The 17595-nt window shown below is 45.0% G+C and overlaps 1 protein-coding gene across 1 annotated transcript in view; it reads left to right on the plus strand.

The window, feature by feature from the left end:
- Positions 1-13209: 13209 nt before the first annotated feature.
- MGAT4A (alpha-1,3-mannosyl-glycoprotein 4-beta-N-acetylglucosaminyltransferase A) overlaps positions 13210-17595 on the plus strand; it is a 79058-nt gene continuing 74672 nt past the window's right edge. Inside the window, exons 1-2 of the mRNA XM_027642108.1 lie at positions 13210-13300; positions 16884-17194. Coding sequence (XP_027497909.1) covers positions 17101-17194 — 94 coding nt within the window. The 5' untranslated portion in view covers positions 13210-13300; positions 16884-17100. The remainder of the gene's footprint in view (positions 13301-16883; positions 17195-17595) is intronic.

A 17595-nucleotide genomic window follows, 5' to 3' on the forward strand; every position in this document is an offset into this window, starting at 1 on the left:
GAGCATGTGAAAATCCAACACACTGCTAAATGTTTTCAGTCAGGTTGTCTTTCATCGTTGAAAATACCAGGAGGGAAAACAATTTTTATGTTTGTCAAGGCCTTTGGACAAAGACAGTCAGCCTGCATCACTGCCGAAATCCGCCTGCTGGAGGCCTGATGGGGCATCTGCACAGACCTGCTCCAGCCCATCACAGCAGCTGTCAGTGGTCCCCACCCAAATAGGTTTCTGCCAGCTGTCCCAGGGTTTTCTCCTTCCTGCAGATCACAGAAAGCAGTGTGGGATACCCACTGAAATCAGAAGCTGCAAGACAGCTCTCTGTTAAACAGATCCACGCCAGAAATAGTAATTTAATTACAAATAGGAAGTTAATTACAGGACGTGCAACCTTGGGCTCAACTGTCTGAAGTTTGGTTCTGCAAAGAACTTTCACACTGCTCCTCCACAAGCAAGCATCCTTTATTTCAAGTGAATTCTTTTTTTTTGTGGTATTCAAATCATACTCTAGGACCTACAGTGGAAAAAGGCACATTTTTCAGATACAATAAAAACCATCTTTAACTCCCTGTCCTTCCAAAACACCCTTTCTGTAATAAATAACTAATTAGCATAAAGTGTAATTTTAAGATATGGTGTTACCTTTTGTAGCAATCTTGAAAAAAAAGAACAGTTTCTGTATTAAAGGAATATATTATATTAAAAAAGACCAAATTTGTATTCTCTCATTATTGTCACCCCATGAAAAGAGCACATTGTTTCCAGGAAATGTAGCTAAAGGTATGGTCTGTCTCCTTACAATTCCCTCCCTGTTTAAAACAATTAAAACTGTGTTGAATCACAACTGAATTCCTGGAGCATGACCTGTGCAGTGTATGGGGAAGAGTAAAAATCTCTTGGACTATCTCCTATTTTCGTAGACAGATGCTCAGGAATAATGTAGGTGAAAGGCAGAGGTATCGTGGTAAGCCCTGCACTGTCTCAAGGGGAACAAGTCCCGTGTCCAACTCCCTTGCAGACATGTCAAGGAGAGGAGGTGAATGGACGACCAGCTCTTCATGGAGCACAGCCCTACACCTCCTGTGCCATTTGGGATCTAGATTTGGGAGCATGCTGAGGCAGGAACCATCGGCTGGACAATTTTGCCATTGACTGTGATGAGGTCCAGGTATTGCTGCCTTAGGGTTTCTGGTGGTTCCACTCAGTTCCATGTTTTCAGTGCCAAGTGGGTGAGAATGACTGCTGTGAGTGGTGACAGCCAGCATTGTGGATTCCTACAAGCCTGTGACCATCATCCGACCTTCAGGGGAACGGGCTGCAGCCCCACAGGCTGCTCAGGCCTACCGGAAACAAACTCAGGATCTTGACCAATTCTGCCATAATTATGGACCAGTTCAAGTGTCTCAAAAAGTGCTTCAGAGGAGCAATAACATGATGTGCTTCTTCTCACACAATGCAAAGTTACACTGGAACAGATTGCCACAGGAGGTTGTAGACACCATAGGTTTAGTTGACTTCAGAATGCAGATAGGCAAACAAGTGGAAGACAAAACCCATCAAGTGCTGCTCAACACAAAAAGTGGGGCCTTGGCTTGGGATACTGTGAGTGTCTTTGGCAGGCAATGTCACTGGTCTTCTTCATATTCTCTTAGCACTGCCAATGTGCCTTGCCTTTGTGCAAGCAAAGATACTTGCCTACTTAAACCTCTGATATGATGGCCAGGTGAATTTTTATTTTCTCATGGCGTTGGTTCGTACCCAGATTTCTAAGTGAAAGGGTCATGCAGGTAGGACTTGCTCTAGGTGTCTTGTCAACAGGTAGACAGGAAATAGTTTTAGAGCCCATGTATTCTTCTTTGGTCAGATGGCTCATTTGTGAAAATGGAAAGATGGAAACACAAATGTAGTGCTCTCCTCTGTATGAACAGTGATTTTTGTTTCACATTCAATACCACCGGAAAAGCCTTTCAGATCTGATTAGCTTTCCTGAGGACGTCACTGTACTTTTCCAATGGCGAAGCAATATAACTGACTCAGCTGATCCATTTTGCTCATGCAGCTGCGATATATACCATTGGAATATGACATCTAATGAAAATAAAATGTAAAAATTCACCCTTTGTTTATGACTCATGCACATAAACTAACAGAGCTGGAATTACAGTCAAAGAACAACAACAAAATGGACTTGAAAAATAGAAGTTTCCTCTCCCAGAAGTGCTGCATGAGACATCTTTGGCTTTCTGTTTAACAAGCAAGGTGTCTTCCCAGGGGTGAAGGGCCTCACACAATGCAAATGAAATTGTCTATCAGGCATGTTTCAGTGCAAAAACTCTAAATTTCATGACTTATGCAGTTTACTTGTTGGATTATCCTAACCAGCTACCTCCTAATGTTTAGTAATTTTAAATGAAAAATTGATACTAAATAATTTTTAATAGACAGTGAAGTGCAATAATTTTTTAAGGCCAAATATCCCCCTAGCCTTTACTTTGATATGGTGTTTTGCACTTTGGTGCCTTTGACAGTAAAAATGTTTACTAAATCTGTTGCATTTTTTCAAAATGAATTTCGTCGCCCATGAAAATATCCAGCAGCAGCATAGGAAGCAGCTTGCTGTAATTTTGCAATGCCATTAATTTCCTCTTAGTCTCGAGGAGCACAATAAACTTGCCAAAATGTTTGCTTGGTATACATGATGAGCACTTTGCTGTGGGTAACAAAAGTTTAATTACAGGATTTTGTGTTTGTGTTTAGAAGATAACTTTTGTACTGTTACAGAGTCAAAAAAAATCCATTTGTGAACACTGGGCAGTGCTGCACATCATTAAAAACCCTTGGGGGGAATGTAGCCCTGTGTGATCCTGCACAATGTGGCTGCATGGGATTAACTCTTGTAGGAGAAGGCATTTCAGTTCCAAGTGGGCACAGGTCTCAGGCTCACATACTCTCAGTGTTTGCCAAGATGCTCAGTAAGTGACAGCAATCATGGAGTTTCTATAGTGTGGGATCATTTATTGTCTGACTTCACAAAATAATATCACATTTTTTTTGGACTATTAGTCCCAAATAATTCTCAGCATCATGTTACACTTTGAAGCTGGGGACTGATGATACACGTATTCACAGACTTCTTCCTTTGCAGTATCCTGAAGTACCTTTGCTGCAGATTCCAACTCTCTATTTACACTGGCTGTATTCCCAGAAGAAAACCACCCTAGCTCACCTATGGCAGCTTAAATGGAGATCATTCAGGGCAATGTTGAACTATTTCCCTCTCCAGGATCCCAAATCACTCTCTGATCCCAAACAGTTCTTAAAACTGTTAGGAATGCAACTAAGAGAATGTAAGATATTACTGAAGCAAAGTGATAGAGAGTAATTTTTCTTCCATCTCACACACCTTCACATTGAGTACTTTTATTGTTGATTTCTTTTTGCTTTGTTTGTTTACTTATACAAATAAGTATGAAATGGTATATGTTTCAGGTTCATAATTCTACTCACGTCTATTCAAGGATGCTGAGCCAGATATTGTGGTATCTTAACTAATGGTTGCAAGTAGTTCCCTTTTTTCCCCAAATATGGTTTGATTTCTCAAGTTTAGAATTGACACATAAATTACTACCCTGCCTTTGAGAGTCGACTCTTCCTGAGAAACTTCTAATTAAAAAAAAAAAGGAAAAAGAAAGAATTCTCTGTTCACTGTCTACTAAAAAAGGGCACTTTGCACCAATGGGTCCTGCAACGATTATCAGTGCATGGCTTCCACACTGTCACTTGTCACCCATGCTGGCAGCTCTGAGATGACAAAGCAAAGGGATCACTCATGCTGCTCTTGGGCCAGGCCACGGAAAACTATGGTGCCTTCGGTGATGGTGAGAAGGCAGAAAAACCCAGCAAGCCCCTCCTCTTGCAAACCACCATCTGTGCTGCCCTCCCCAGCCAGCAGTTGGTACCAGACCATGTTGAGATGAGGCAACAGTAGTTACGTATCTCTGGGCTCCAACTCCAGTCACGGGACTGTTTGTGCAAGTGGCAGCCCAAGCTGCTGTAAAGATTTCAACACTGTATCAGAAACTGGAAGTCACTGAACTGCAGAGCCGAGTTTGTCCCAAAGTCATGCTCTGGTGATCGTGTCTCACAAAGAAACCCGATTTTCATATTATTTTTATTCCCACTGCCCCAAATTTAACAAGACTACCAGTAAACCCCAGCAAACCATTGCTTACAGTGAAGAACCAAGGAGAATGGTCTGGAAAATGCAGAGAAAAACAAACGGAGTTATGACAAGAGAAGAATTCAGTTAATAACCCTCCAGGAAAATAAAAGCCACCTTTCTCGGCAGAAATAACACAGACTCCTATTTAATAAGCTGTTGGCTCGTCCTCACTGCACTCAGCACCGGAGATAATTTTGATGGGCAGGCTGCCTGCAGACGAGGCAGCAGAATAAGGTCCTGAGCCTGTCCAGGCAAAACAGACATCATCTTCCCCATCTAGCCACTCCTTTAAACAAGACTCGCTTTCTTTTAACTCCTTTGCCTCTTCCTGCAGCAGTCACCTCAAGAACACAGAAGGGATTGCTTTTTGCCTAATGAAGCCCGTGGTTTGGTTCATGCCTTTATTTTGAACCACAGAAGACTCCCAAGTAAGAGGAGTAGTGTCATGAGTCACTTCCTCTACCCCAACCTTGTGGCACTGCAGAGCTTGCTCATATGCTCCTTCAAACCCCTGGGTGGTTCAATGGTGCAGTAAATCCAGCTCCAGCGCTCACAGGACATGCTCACGACACCGGATGTGCTGCCCCTGCTTTTATGCAGCACAGCACTGTGGTGGGCACAGCCTGCATATGGCAGTGTTACAGTCTCACAAGGAAAAAAAAGCAATGCAAAGAGAAGAAGTTGAAGGTAGAGATAATGGAAGGAACCTTTCCACCTCAACAGGGAATTCTCTGTTTTCCAGGTGTGTTGAAGCAGCCTGCAGAGAGCCACCTGCCACCCAGGGGTGCCTGTATTTCCCCACCATCAGAGCCAGCTACTGAGCTCGGTCGGTCAGTGGAGCGCAGAGCATGAGCAGCCCGGGGCAGTGGGTTGCAAGGCACTTCCGATGTGGATGGTGCTGTCAGCTGCTGTCAGAGAGACACTGAGACTTTGAATTGCCTTTCAAGCCACAGTTTCCCCAGTTAATGTGAGGGTATAATTTATCTTACCTTGTGATCATGGACAAGAGATTGGAGAGGCAGATTTTACTGTGACCTACTTCCCTAAAGCAGGATGGGAAGGAGGGTTTTGCTTTGGCTTAGCAAAAACGCAGCGTTGGCTGTCAGAGCCTGTTTATGTGGGCTTAGGTTTTCATGCGGGGAAAGCAGAGGGTGGTTATTTAAGCTGGTAGACTTATGCTGTTTTCCCCATTTGCTTTACTCTGTTGCTCAAACACCTCCCCAAACCCATCTACCAAAGTAAGCCATCCCCTCTCCGGCTCCTGTGTGACATGACCCTGGCACAGAGCCACAGAACAGTAACGCTCAGACTGAGTCTTGGAAGTTACACCAAGGCTATCGGAGGAGAAGAGTTGGTTTCCTCAGTAGCTTTTACATAATTGAAGGACAAAAAGGGATTCTCTTAACTATATGCATGTCTCAGAAATTGGCTTGAGTAATTTGGAATTCTTGTTAGCAAGTAACAGACAAGTTTCAGAGAGGGCAGAAGGACATGAGGCTAATTTCTTGCATAACATTATTGAAATACAACTGAAGTATAAAGTCAAATTTAAAAGAGATAATAAAAACCTCCATCTTGTCTAAATAAAATGAAATAACCTTTTAATTTTATGCTTCTCTGATATGCAAGCTCATAATTTCAGATTACTAAAATATTTGATTTTAGATGTGAATGCTTGTTCCCAGGACATAAGACGTAAGACATACTTCCTCCTAATTTAGTGGGCAATTGCTGCTTTAATTAAGAAACAATTTCAGGTCCTGAATTCTGCCTTCCCTTCAAACAACCCAGTACAATTTGGAGCTTTTATACTTGGGCACAGAAACTGTTTTGATCAAACTGGAGTCCAATGTCTGTCTCTTCCTCTGCAGCCTGTGAGTTTTACTTGCTTGAAAGAACTTCTTGGTCTTGACTGGTGCTGGGACACCAGCCCCGGCACACTCAGCAACTTCAGCCTTGACTCTGACAATTTATTTTAGGGGAATTTTTCTATTTACACACCAAAACAACTGAAGTCAGACCCAGCCCTTCTTCCCTATCAGAAAGCAATGGTGCAGAAACGCTGCAGAAGGAGCCCCTTTCCTATGCCGTCAAGGCAGATGTTTTTATTATGCACCTCTGGCTACTTTACTAGATCCTGTTTTGCTTTATTCAGCCTGTTAAGTAACTGCCTAGAGGAACTCCATGAAGAAGCACCTCTGCTGCCAGGTCCCATGTTAGGGGTGCAAACGTGGGCCTGTCACCTGGGGCATGGCCCTGACACCTTCCAATGGGCAGCATGTTGGAGCAGGAGCCTGCAGACGCCTTCCTCAGGCTGCAGCACCATGCATGGGCCTCCAGCTGACCCCAAATGTTACCTTTTATAGTTACAAGGCTCACTTCAGCTGACTCAATGTAATTGAGTCAGTATTCTCAAAATATTATATATTGATTAATGAGTGAATAAAGCCATTGAATTCTGGCTTCCTGACCCCTCCAAGGTACAGCTGCTGAACTGTTACGCTTTTAATTGTCTTCTGCTTTGTTGCACAAAGAAGTTCATGCTGGTGTTTGCCATGCTTGGGGACTTATTTTGGAGTGGCATGTTTTGATTACTCTAGCAAGATGGAGTTATTTGCTTTTTTCTGACTAATACATTTTATGAATCTTCCCTGCTGTTAATAAAAATAGCGGTGTTTATTTATTGAGACATTTCACAAAAATGCTTTTGAGAGGAAGACAAATTTTATGTTTTGACTAAATAATTAAACATCATGCAAATGTTTGCCACCCCAGCGTTCTGGTTACACAAAACAATACTTAGATGATGGCCTTGTTTGCACACTGGGTTAGTATTGTTGGGCTGTAATTAGCAGCAGATACAGTATTAAAAATGTTAACAGGTTCTAATGAAACAGGATGGGCACAATGGTAAGTCTGAGGGCCAGGCCGCAGCTACACTCTGCACAAAGGTGGTGAGATGTGTTTCTTCCAAGAACCACATACCATCCCAGTTGTGCTCCCTGGGGAACAACTCTGGGCCAGCTCTGGGCTCATAGCACCTGGCAACCTCACATAAATGCAGAGGGAAGAGGAGACACATCCTGCAGCATGGGAGAAACAGGGAGGAAAGCCATGGCTTTCCACACAAGTCCACTTCACTTAAGCCCATTGTAATACTCTTTGGTTTGTGCTTGCATTTTTCCCCCTTCAGCTCTGGTGGTCAGGGACAACACTCAGCCCTTGATGGTTTCAAGGTTCAATTATCCATAAACAGGAGTCATCCTTGGAACATGTCAGTACACATGTGCCTAGCTCTGTAACCTGTAATCACCTTAAAAACCAAATGATTCTGCATATGTCAACCTTGTCATTTGTTACAGCTCTGTTTCTCTCAGGATAGGAGTAACAGCAGTATTATGCATGACATGCAATATGCTACTGATACAGCTGTTGCAGTTATCAAACTCTTCATCATCGACACAGAAAGGGTTTATCAACTGCTCAGTGTGCTCCATCTGCCAGCAGTACTTAATTGCTTTGATTGGAGTCTGCCCCTGACCCCTGTCCCATTCACTCTCATTACCTGCACCTACCACTGGTGGGTGGAATTAGCATTTGCCCACGTGGCTGCACAGCACGTGGGATCACACTAAGAGCTATCATAATGAAAAGTACTTTTTGGGAATAAAATACAATGTCAACACATTGTTCTTAAACTGCTGGTTTCCCATTGTTTGCCAGGAGAGTAATCTGCAGGCAATTTAGAGGAGGCTGAACACCTAGTCTGCGTGTGGAGATGGGAATCTAAAGCTTCTTTTGAATTGGTGAAGAAAGAAAAACACTGCTTCATTAAAAAACGTATGTCCTCAGTGTCCTTCCTGGGGGAGAGAGCTGTCTCATAGTCCCAAGGCTCTTAAGTTATTACTATGATTTTTGTTGCCTGTTGAAGCTGCAGCAGTGCAGCTTGTTGCTACTTTCATGCTATTCCAGCTGTACAGTTGGGGCTCCTGTTTAAGGTTCATTTCTCCTTTTCCTAAAGCCATGGTCTAAAAAGTCCTAAGACCTGGAAAATCACACTCATTATTTCTAAATGCTGTGAAGACTGGTCCTGTCCTATCTGCTTTCCTTGCCACATATCATCCTCCACTACTTTTTGGATAACTACAGGTTTGCTTTCTGGGGAGGAGATGGGACTGTAAATTGGCAGAAAGATAACGCTCAAATTATAGAAACATCACTAAAGCCTTTAAGGCCAGCGAGAATGACTTAATACAGCCTGGATCCCTGCTGTGATGGGGCAAAGCATGAGATCTTTTCATTACAGCAGAGCAACAGCTCTGCTAGTTTAAATGGAGAGTGGCTTTGATAGTTATTTTCAGTTCTGCAGTTCACAGGCTCACAGGGATTGTCTTGACACTTGCTGTGTCTTGGAGGGATACAAGTTAATGATACGTACCATAGGTAAGTCAAGCAAGGGGGTTTAAAGATATAATTCACTTACTGATTTTCCCTCTCCACTACCCCAAATCAGCAGCTGAAAGAATCACTTTGGCATACACCTTGGGTTCAAATAACAGCTCTCATCCTCCCTGGGCTGGATTTGAGTCCGCTGGTCCATGGTCCTGCTGTGGTATGGAATGATATGCACAGTGAATATGCTGTTCAGGGTGAAATTTAGACTAGGTAAGTTGATGAGCAGACATGATTAGAAGGATACATGCTGCAGGATCATACTTCATCAAGGTGCTCATGAATCTGTTTCTTCTTCCCTTCATGTGGACCAAGTTCATCCTAGTGCTCCTCCTGTATAAAGAAAGAGATCAGGTCAGTGCAAGAAAGCACAGGAAGCTTTTCTCTTGCTCCTCCATCTGCAGAGCTCTTGTCATAACGTGGCTTTTTTCAGGCTTTTGACCCCCATCAGAAACAGAGCATAAAGTGAAGGGATGTGGCAGCAAATGCTCTATTGCAGTTTGGTCTGCAAAAGATGCCCACATCTGCCCTTCAGTCAGCAGTGGAAGGAAGAGACACCCACTGATCAGACATCTGCTGGGTGACAGGGCAAGAATAGGAGGGAGCTACATGCCCCAGAGTTATATTTTAGCCAATAGTCTGGTATCTGGTTCTGACTCCTTAATATCTGGTTCTAATGAAGTGGATTGAACCGTCCTGCACAAACTCATCTTCCTGTGGGAAGGAGGATTGGTGACAAAGAGGCAGGCTAGGTTAGACAAGAGGAGAGGTGAGACTAAGACAGTAATGCAAAGACTAATGTGCAACCAGCCCACTCTTTGGCAGGGAGCACGTGCCAAAAGTCTGGAGTATAAAGTTGTAGTTTATGTCTCTTGGCAGTCATAAGCTTAGATCTGCATTCGTTTTGCAGCCAGGGTACCAGGTGAGGCCTCAAGTCTGCCCTGTGCTGTGCCATGATTTCAAGCCCAGCTCCTCAGCACAGCAGGTTTAAGAAGGTGGTTGAAGAGCAGTTGGCTTTTCCTTTCCTCATGTGCTGTAGGGATGGCATGTGTCCTTATGCAGGAGACAGCCTGGGGCATAGACCAGATGCAGGGGCAGGGGGCAACCATGGCCAGTCCTTCCATGATACACACTGGGTGTATTTGTGTCCCTCTGTGTTTATTGTTGATATGGGAGTGTGGGAAAGCCCCAGCAGAAACACAGCTTCACTGAGCGAGGTGCTCAGCAACAAAGATTTGGTCATGAAAGGCTTAGAGTTGAAAAAAGCAAAACTGAGGTGAAATGGAGGTAGAAACACTGAGAGGCATTTGCTCTCTTAAAAAACAAGGTTAAGTGGCAGGCAGGAAATAAATCCTGTCTTTGAGAGAGGACTCAATTCTCAGTTGGGAGATATAGACAATTTTCAGATGGCCATTTTTAAGCCAAACAACTGTTTAGATATTTGATGCCACTGCCAAGCACCTCTACCTTTTTTGCATTTTTCCCAGTGCCTGAGAAAGCCAGAACACAAGCACAGTGAAATGCAAGGACAACAGTGTTGTGCTTCTGAAGGAGTCAGGAAAAGTGCCTGGATAAAACAACCTCCAAATCTGATGAATGGCAACAACCACACAGCCCTGTAGAAGTTGACTGCCCAGGTGTGCCAGAAACAGCCACTGCAGCATATGTGAAATTACAGCAGGCCTGGAGCATCTTTTGCCACTTTGTCTTTTCTCTGATATTTAGGTAATACGTTAGCAAAAATTTCCCAGCATGAAATTTTCCATCTACTGAAATATGATTATGTATTTCTCTTTTGTGTTTTGTGTTTTTTGTTTTGTTTTGTTTGTTTGTTTGTTTGTTTGTTTTATTTCCTGCTGGTAGAGAATTGCCATCTCCTTGGTCTTTTTTTTTTTTTTTTTTTAATTCCAGCAAGCAAAGCTGGAACACTAAAGATTTAAGCTTCCCATATTTTTAAAACACTTCACCCCCCAAGTCTCCTGCATTATGGGTTGTTACAGCGTTTGCACCTTAACACTTGCATTTAAACACAACTTTGGAAGTTTGGGAGTGCTTAGTCTTCTCTCATTTCAGACTGATGCTCCAGTTGAACAGCAGTGGCTGTTCAGGATGGATGAATAACTCAGTAGGAAGAAAGAATTCATAAATTTGCCTGCATTAAATATTGTTCAGGCCTAAAAGGAGGCTGCCACCCTCACTAGAAGTAAGCAACATTTTAGTGTGCCAGCCAAATAGCCCCAACTCCTTTCCACTGGCAGCTGCAGCATTTTCCTTCACTGTGCACTTTGTCCATGCATCAAGCAGCGGAATATGCCAAGAGGCATTTGATTATTGCTGTAGTAGGTCAGATGGGGGCAATGTTGATTTTTTTCTATCTTGAACTTTGCCTTGTTTCTCAAGAAACTAACTTAAGGGGAAGATGTCAGAGAAACAATCACATTACACTTACTCTATTGTTTGGGGAAATTAATAGTTAATTGGATACTGTCAAGCTGCAGTCAGTAACCCCTCCTAATGCAAACATTCAATCAGTGAAAGGACAAAAAGTATGAAGGCTCAGATAGTTCTCGTGAAATAACTGTCATTATACTCATCTTGTAACCCAGTCTTTTCTTCAGCAGACTAAGCTCTCCCAACAAAAGAACTTTTATGTGAAAATTTCTCTGCCAGGATTTTTTTCCAGCACAGAAATGCAAAAATTCATATCCCTAAGCAACACTAATCTATTAGATGCAAACAATAGTGCCTTTAATATTTTTAGCTTGTTGGGATTTCTACAGAAAATTCTGCTATAGATGTGTCTGTGTGCATGAGGATGTGCATGCTCTAAGTTTTGTTTGAAAGTTATTGTGCTGAATATGTTTTTCAATAAAAAATCCACTCCATTCCACTACTTTGTAAAAGGGAGGATTGAAGCACACATTTGCACAATAAATTCTCATCACTCAATGACAAAAAAAATCACAGAACAGCCTGAGTATCAAGACCTTGCAAACTTTTCCTGAGCTTCTTTTTTGCGCTCTGCCTGAGCTGCCACCAGTTCCTCTTTGTGATCTTTGAGAAAGACAACAAAATCACTGAGGGGCTACTGTGCAGGCACCCGAATGTGTAAAGATACTGTAATGTGTTGAAGCATTGGTAAGAAAAAATGAAAGCATATGGAGACTTGTTAAATGTCACTCTTCAGACAGAATAACTAGTAAGATTTTTCCACAGTTTCTAAAGTTCTAGTGGGGAACTATCCCACTATATCTAGCATAAGAGCCTTAATGGAGAGTAAATATCCACAGGTTTCCCAGAGAAGTTGTGGATGCCCCATCTGTGCAGGTGTTCAAGGCAGGCTGGATGGAACTCTGAGCAATCTGGTCTAGTGAAAGATGTCCCTGTCCATGGCAGGGGGATTGGAACTAGATGGTCTCTAAGGTTCCTCCCAACCCAAACCATTCTATGATTCTATAATTCTATGGAGAGTGAAAATGTGTACTATGGGCTTTATCTGAGTTAGGTGGAAGACCAGAAGAAAAGGGGAAACAAATCTGTCAGAAGGATTGAACACTGCCAACCACTTAGCACTACTTGACAAGAGCACAGCTCCTGTGGGGTAGATTGGATCCTACCCTGTGCTGAGGGTGCCATTTGATTTTAATGGGAGTTTTCAGACTCTAAAAGATGCATGGAATTCCAGGAACACATGAAAGGAACCACTGAAGATAGGGGATTACTTACAGAACAGAAATATCACAACTCTAAATAATCAACCCATAGAGCAAAGCCGCCTCGACTTTCTCACTGGTTGCACTTAAGGAACCTCTGGAGGAAACTGAGTTCACTCTCACACCTCCAAAGCTGTACCTGTGTAACCACTTCGTGGGCGGCCCATAAACCACTGCCACGAGAACACCCTCCCCAGAACGGGACAAAGCACAGAGGATTCATTTACTGGTGTGAAGCAACAAGCTGCTCTTTATTTCAAACAGCTCTAGGAGGTGTCTATTAGCACGGTGTGAACTCAAAGGTGAAATTCACGACTATGACTTCTTGTCACTAGTGAGCAAGCGGGTCATACGGGGCACCGATACACGTCATTCGTGTGGCACTGACGGGCAGATGGAGAAACCCTCACACAGCAGGCCAGGGGTCGGCCCTCAGGAGAGACAAGTTCAGGATGCACCTCCTGCAGCTGACCCCAGGGCAACGAGCGCCCAAGTGCTGGCGCCGCCAAGCCTTTTCTGGGGCTCTCCCGAAACCATACACCCCCAAAAGCACAACCTAAAAAGGGGACACGCTGCGGAAAGCGCCGCGCCGTGAACACGCCCCCACCCAGCTCCCGCCGCAGCTGTTGAGGAGGGCTTGCGAGACAGTGCCATTTATAGCCGCGGCCGAGGAGAGCGACAGGCCGCCCGGCCAATGAGCGGCGCCATCCTCGGCGGCGCCCATTGGCTGCCCGCGGTGCCGGCGGGTGGGCGGTGCCGGCTCCGCGCGCTCCATGGCGCCCGGGGCGGGGGGCGGTCGCCGGGTCTGGGTGCGCCGCTGACGCGGGGGGCGGGCGGGGAAGGGAGCGAGAGCTCCGGCGGAGTCTGCACAGCCCCCGCGACCCGCGGGTCCGCCGCGCCGGAGCGCCGCGCACAGGTGAGCTCGGCAGCCGCGGTCAGCGCGTCCCGCTCCGCCTGCGCGCCCCGCGCCCCTGCGGACCGCCGGCTCGGCTCCGCAGGGTCCAGGGACGGGCGTCCCTCCGCATCCTCCGGAGCGGGAGTGCGGCGGAGGCGCTTCCCCTCGCCGCGGGTCTCTGCGGTGTCGCAGGCGGGAGGCTGGGGGCCGTCCTGCTCCGCCATCTGCCCGCCCGCACCCCTCTGCGCTCCCGTGCACCTGCGTGGCGGTGCGGGCAGCGCCGGCCGCTCCTCCCCGGGACTTGCTGCCGCCTCCTGCCTTCGCCCTCTGCCCGGGGGTGCCCGCGGGGGTCTGGGGCAGAGCGGCGTTGCGCCCCCTTCCTCTCCGGCTGGGGCGCCCCGGGGAGACCCCTCTTTCAGCCCTTCCTCCTGCTCCTCCCCGCTCGCCGGGATCCCGAGGGCGTTCGGCGGAGTTTGCAGTTTCCTGCGCCTCTTCCTTCCCTCCGCAGCCCCGCCGCGATGCCCCGGGCGCCGCGCAGCTCCCCGGACCGGCGCTCTCCGTCCCTCCCTCCCCTTCGTCCCCGTCTCTCTCGCCCTCTGCCGCCCGGTAGAGCTGCCGGCGCCCGATGCCCATCTCCCCCCGCTCATTTTTCGCTTCCCGGACGAGATGGACACGACTGGGGCGGTAAGACACCGAGGGAGGTCCCGACTAACTCGGGACGGTTTCCACGGAGGCAGCCGATTCCCCCCCTTTCCCGGTTTTAGAGGCTACGGGATGGCGGGTGGCGGCTCCAGGCTGCGCGCCGCGGGGTGTGCTGGAGCTTGTCAGTGGAAATAAGGTGGAAAAGCCCCCGTTTAGCAAATCTCCGCCACCTTTTCCTTCTTGCTGTCTTTTACTCGCGTGCCGCTCTCCTCTGCCTTCAAGAACAACCCTTTCAATGCAACGCTGCTGCCGTGGTAGGTGCTTTCGCGCCCTCCCGGCAGGATGGGGTCTGGCTCATCCTCTCGGAAGTCTGGCACTGTTCATGCTATGATCCCGCACCATCCAGCCCTTCAGCAGCTGTGTGAAGAGCCTTTGCAGGCGCGTTGAAGTGCATCAGTTTTTATGGTTTGCGGTTGGGAATATGCTTTGTATGTATTTTGGGAGTGTCTGGATACGTACAGAAACTTGTTCTTTTATTTAAGATGTGATTCAGTAGGGTGCTGCTCAGCATCCAAGAGGTACCGGAACCTTCAGCACCCATGGCCTTCAGCATCCAGCCGGGTCATTCCCTTCGTTCTGCAGTGGGAAAGGTTCAGATTATAATGATACTGGCCAATTTCATAGGCTTCATCCGTCTGGTTATGCCCTATCATACCGTCATCTCAGTCTGGATGACCCCTCAGTTAAATTTGTTTAGATTGTGTTGTAAATTATTAAACAAACCTAAAGTGACCAGCTGGGAGTTAAATAATTTATGTGCATCTACACATGTGTTTCTGCTGGTTTAGCTATATGCATTTTTAAAAGCTGGGACGTGTCTGGTTCATGCATGGCCTTGATGTATGCAGTTTGATATAGTGAAATGCTTGAATAACCATCTAAGTACTGCTGAGCTGCTGGTGCCTGTGCTAAGAGGAGTGGTTGCAGCACCCAAAGAGAAGGATGAAAGCAGAACCAGCCAACTCAAACCCATGATAATTATTGATTTGACACAATTTTGTGCACGTTGACTGACAGTTGAATCACGTTGCTACTGTTCTTTTTACTTTTTGGTTTTCTGATTTTTTTCTGACTGTATTTTTTATGGATTCCAATAGCACAGTGAGAGGCCCTGATCGCAACATCTCGATTTTGTTGCAGCAAATGTAAAAATGATGCTCACATTTTTGGCAAGGCATATGGTTCACTTTCCTTGTGTTATCAGTTGATATTTCTGCCTGATTGCCCTCTTTCTTTGCGTATTGGACCAGCTGTCAGTTGCCCCCACTGGGATAATCCATCTAACTTGCAACCTGGTCCTTTGTGCACACCTGAGCTGCTCCAGAGACATCTGACAGATGCTAAAATAATGGGAAAAGTAGATTACAGTTTAGGCATCCTTGCTTCAGAGACACTTTAAATTGTTGGTACCATTGATCTTGTGGTGGGTGTCCTAGTTGCTTATTCTTGTGGTCTGGGAATCACCTGAACTTCCTAAATTCATGTAGACAGTCCTTAATGTACTTGCATTTGTTCCTTTCCTCATAGGTACTATGCGCTTTCAGAGTTAATGTTTAAAGCCACAAACCTATCTGTGCATAAAGTTTCTCAAAAGAAATTATGCTAGTAACATTGTAGGTGAGGTAATTGTGGTCCAAAGGTAAACACTTTCTGCAACGTGGATGTTGTGACCAAGATTTGAACACAGGAGTGTGTAGTTCTGCCACTTTGTTGTTCTCTTCTGTTCTTTTTTTAATCATGCCTGTTGGTTATGTCTTGTTTTGCGAGCTCTTTGGTAAAGGTAATGTGTGCTGTAATACAAGCTTGGGAAGAGTAGTTCAGATTTGACTGGAATCTCTTGGTACCGTAATAATAAAAAGTATTTTTCACTCTGTTGTTCTAAATGCAGCAAGGCGAGAAAATGACAGAGATTGCTTCCAAGGAAAATTCAGAGCAAGTTGTTTATTGCTGAGTAACATACTTGTATCAGGTATAGTTTATAGTGGGAAAAAAAACCTGGCAGTGCCTTGAAAGAACGTTGACTGCTAATGTTTGAACTACTGTAAGAGCTGATTTATTGCTTTGGAAACAAGTCTCTCCCCCTCTTTTTCTTTTTTTTTTTTCAGTTGGTTAATTTATTGCCCTATATTCTCTTTGTCTTGCTTAGTTAGGACAGGATGATTAGATGTTGGCTGTGTTTGACCAGTGGAGGATTTTCTAATCTCAGGATATGGAGCCTTCCCCAAGGATAAAACTGACCTGTAGGTAACTTATTTTTTATCCTTGTGCCTGTGTGGTGGAGATAGAAGAGGGATATGGTCATATGGCTTTTTATGGGGCTTTTGGGTTGTTGCCAGTTGGTATAGATTGAGCAGTCAGTGCATATGTGACTGTAGTCTGTGCTTTAGCTGCAGCTGAGATAGGAAAAAAATGGTTGTGGATGGATCAAATGCTCTTGCACTGAGCGGAGAAAGATGAGTGATGTGGGTTTGTAAATCTGGTCTCTCATTTTGCTGTGCGTGGTTCTGCTGCTGCAGTTACGAGACCCTCACTGATTTCAGAGGGGTTTTGTTCAAGTAAGGACTTGAGAGTGGAGCCTTGAGTTGCTGCTTCCTGAAAGCAGCTTTTGTATCAGTTCATTACCTGCTGGGTGACTCGTGACCTTGCTTCAGTTTATATTAAAATTGTAATGTTGGTGATGTGTATGTTTGTCCTTTAATGACTGAATTTATGTGAAATACAGCTCCCCCAGACACAAGTGGCTGTAGAAAAGGGACACATTCCTCTAACAAGTTCTGTTCTCTGAGCCGAGAGCGAGGTGCACATAAGACACAGCAATGAACGTGTAGTGTATGTCGGTTCTTGGGGGGCGCTTGGAAATATTTTTTGGCATAATCTCTTAAATTTCGTTTCCTTTAAACAGGACTAGAAGAATAAAGAGAAGTTTGATTGATGAGAACTGTAAGAAAGCATGCAACAGTTTGGAATGGATTGATTTATGATACATCTGATATGTGAGAGGTACATATTGTGTCGCTATTGTCCAGCTGCTCCTGGTGGACTTCAGCTAACTTCATTGCAGCCCAACAGATAGATCCTCATCACTAACAGAACATAAACAAGTGTGATGCTGAAATGAGATGAGGCTCCGAAATGGAACTGTGGCCACCGTGTTAGTTTTCATCACTACTTTCCTCAGTTTGTCCTGGTATACTGCATGGCAAAATGGGAAAGGTAAGTAAAAAGCTCTGAAACCAAATTAACCTTCACAGGGCTGCATGGCTGTGTGCTGCTGCTGTATGATAGCAATCTATAAATTGCTTGTTGACTAGCTCTGCTACAGAAGGTACTGCCTTGATGAGGAAAAAATACCTGCTAGTTGGTCCAGGAAAATTAACTTGGGAGTGATCCTGATCTAAAAAATAAAAAAAAATGTACCTGAAGAAAAACAAATGCTGCTCTTGGAGGAATTGGTTGGTCAAAACTGAATAGGTGTGGTTTAGTTTTTCTTCCTAGTTTATGGTTGTTGGAAAACCATATGTTTGTTTTTGATTCATGATTTATTTATTTATTTACCCATGTAACATATGGCCAATGGACCCGACTAGAGAATGTTATTTTTGGTGCTGCTTTCT

This window comes from Corapipo altera, unplaced genomic scaffold, assembly GCF_003945725.1.
Source record: "Corapipo altera isolate COAL_440 unplaced genomic scaffold, ASM394572v1 0, whole genome shotgun sequence".
Classification (NCBI taxonomy): domain Eukaryota; kingdom Metazoa; phylum Chordata; class Aves; order Passeriformes; family Pipridae; genus Corapipo; species Corapipo altera.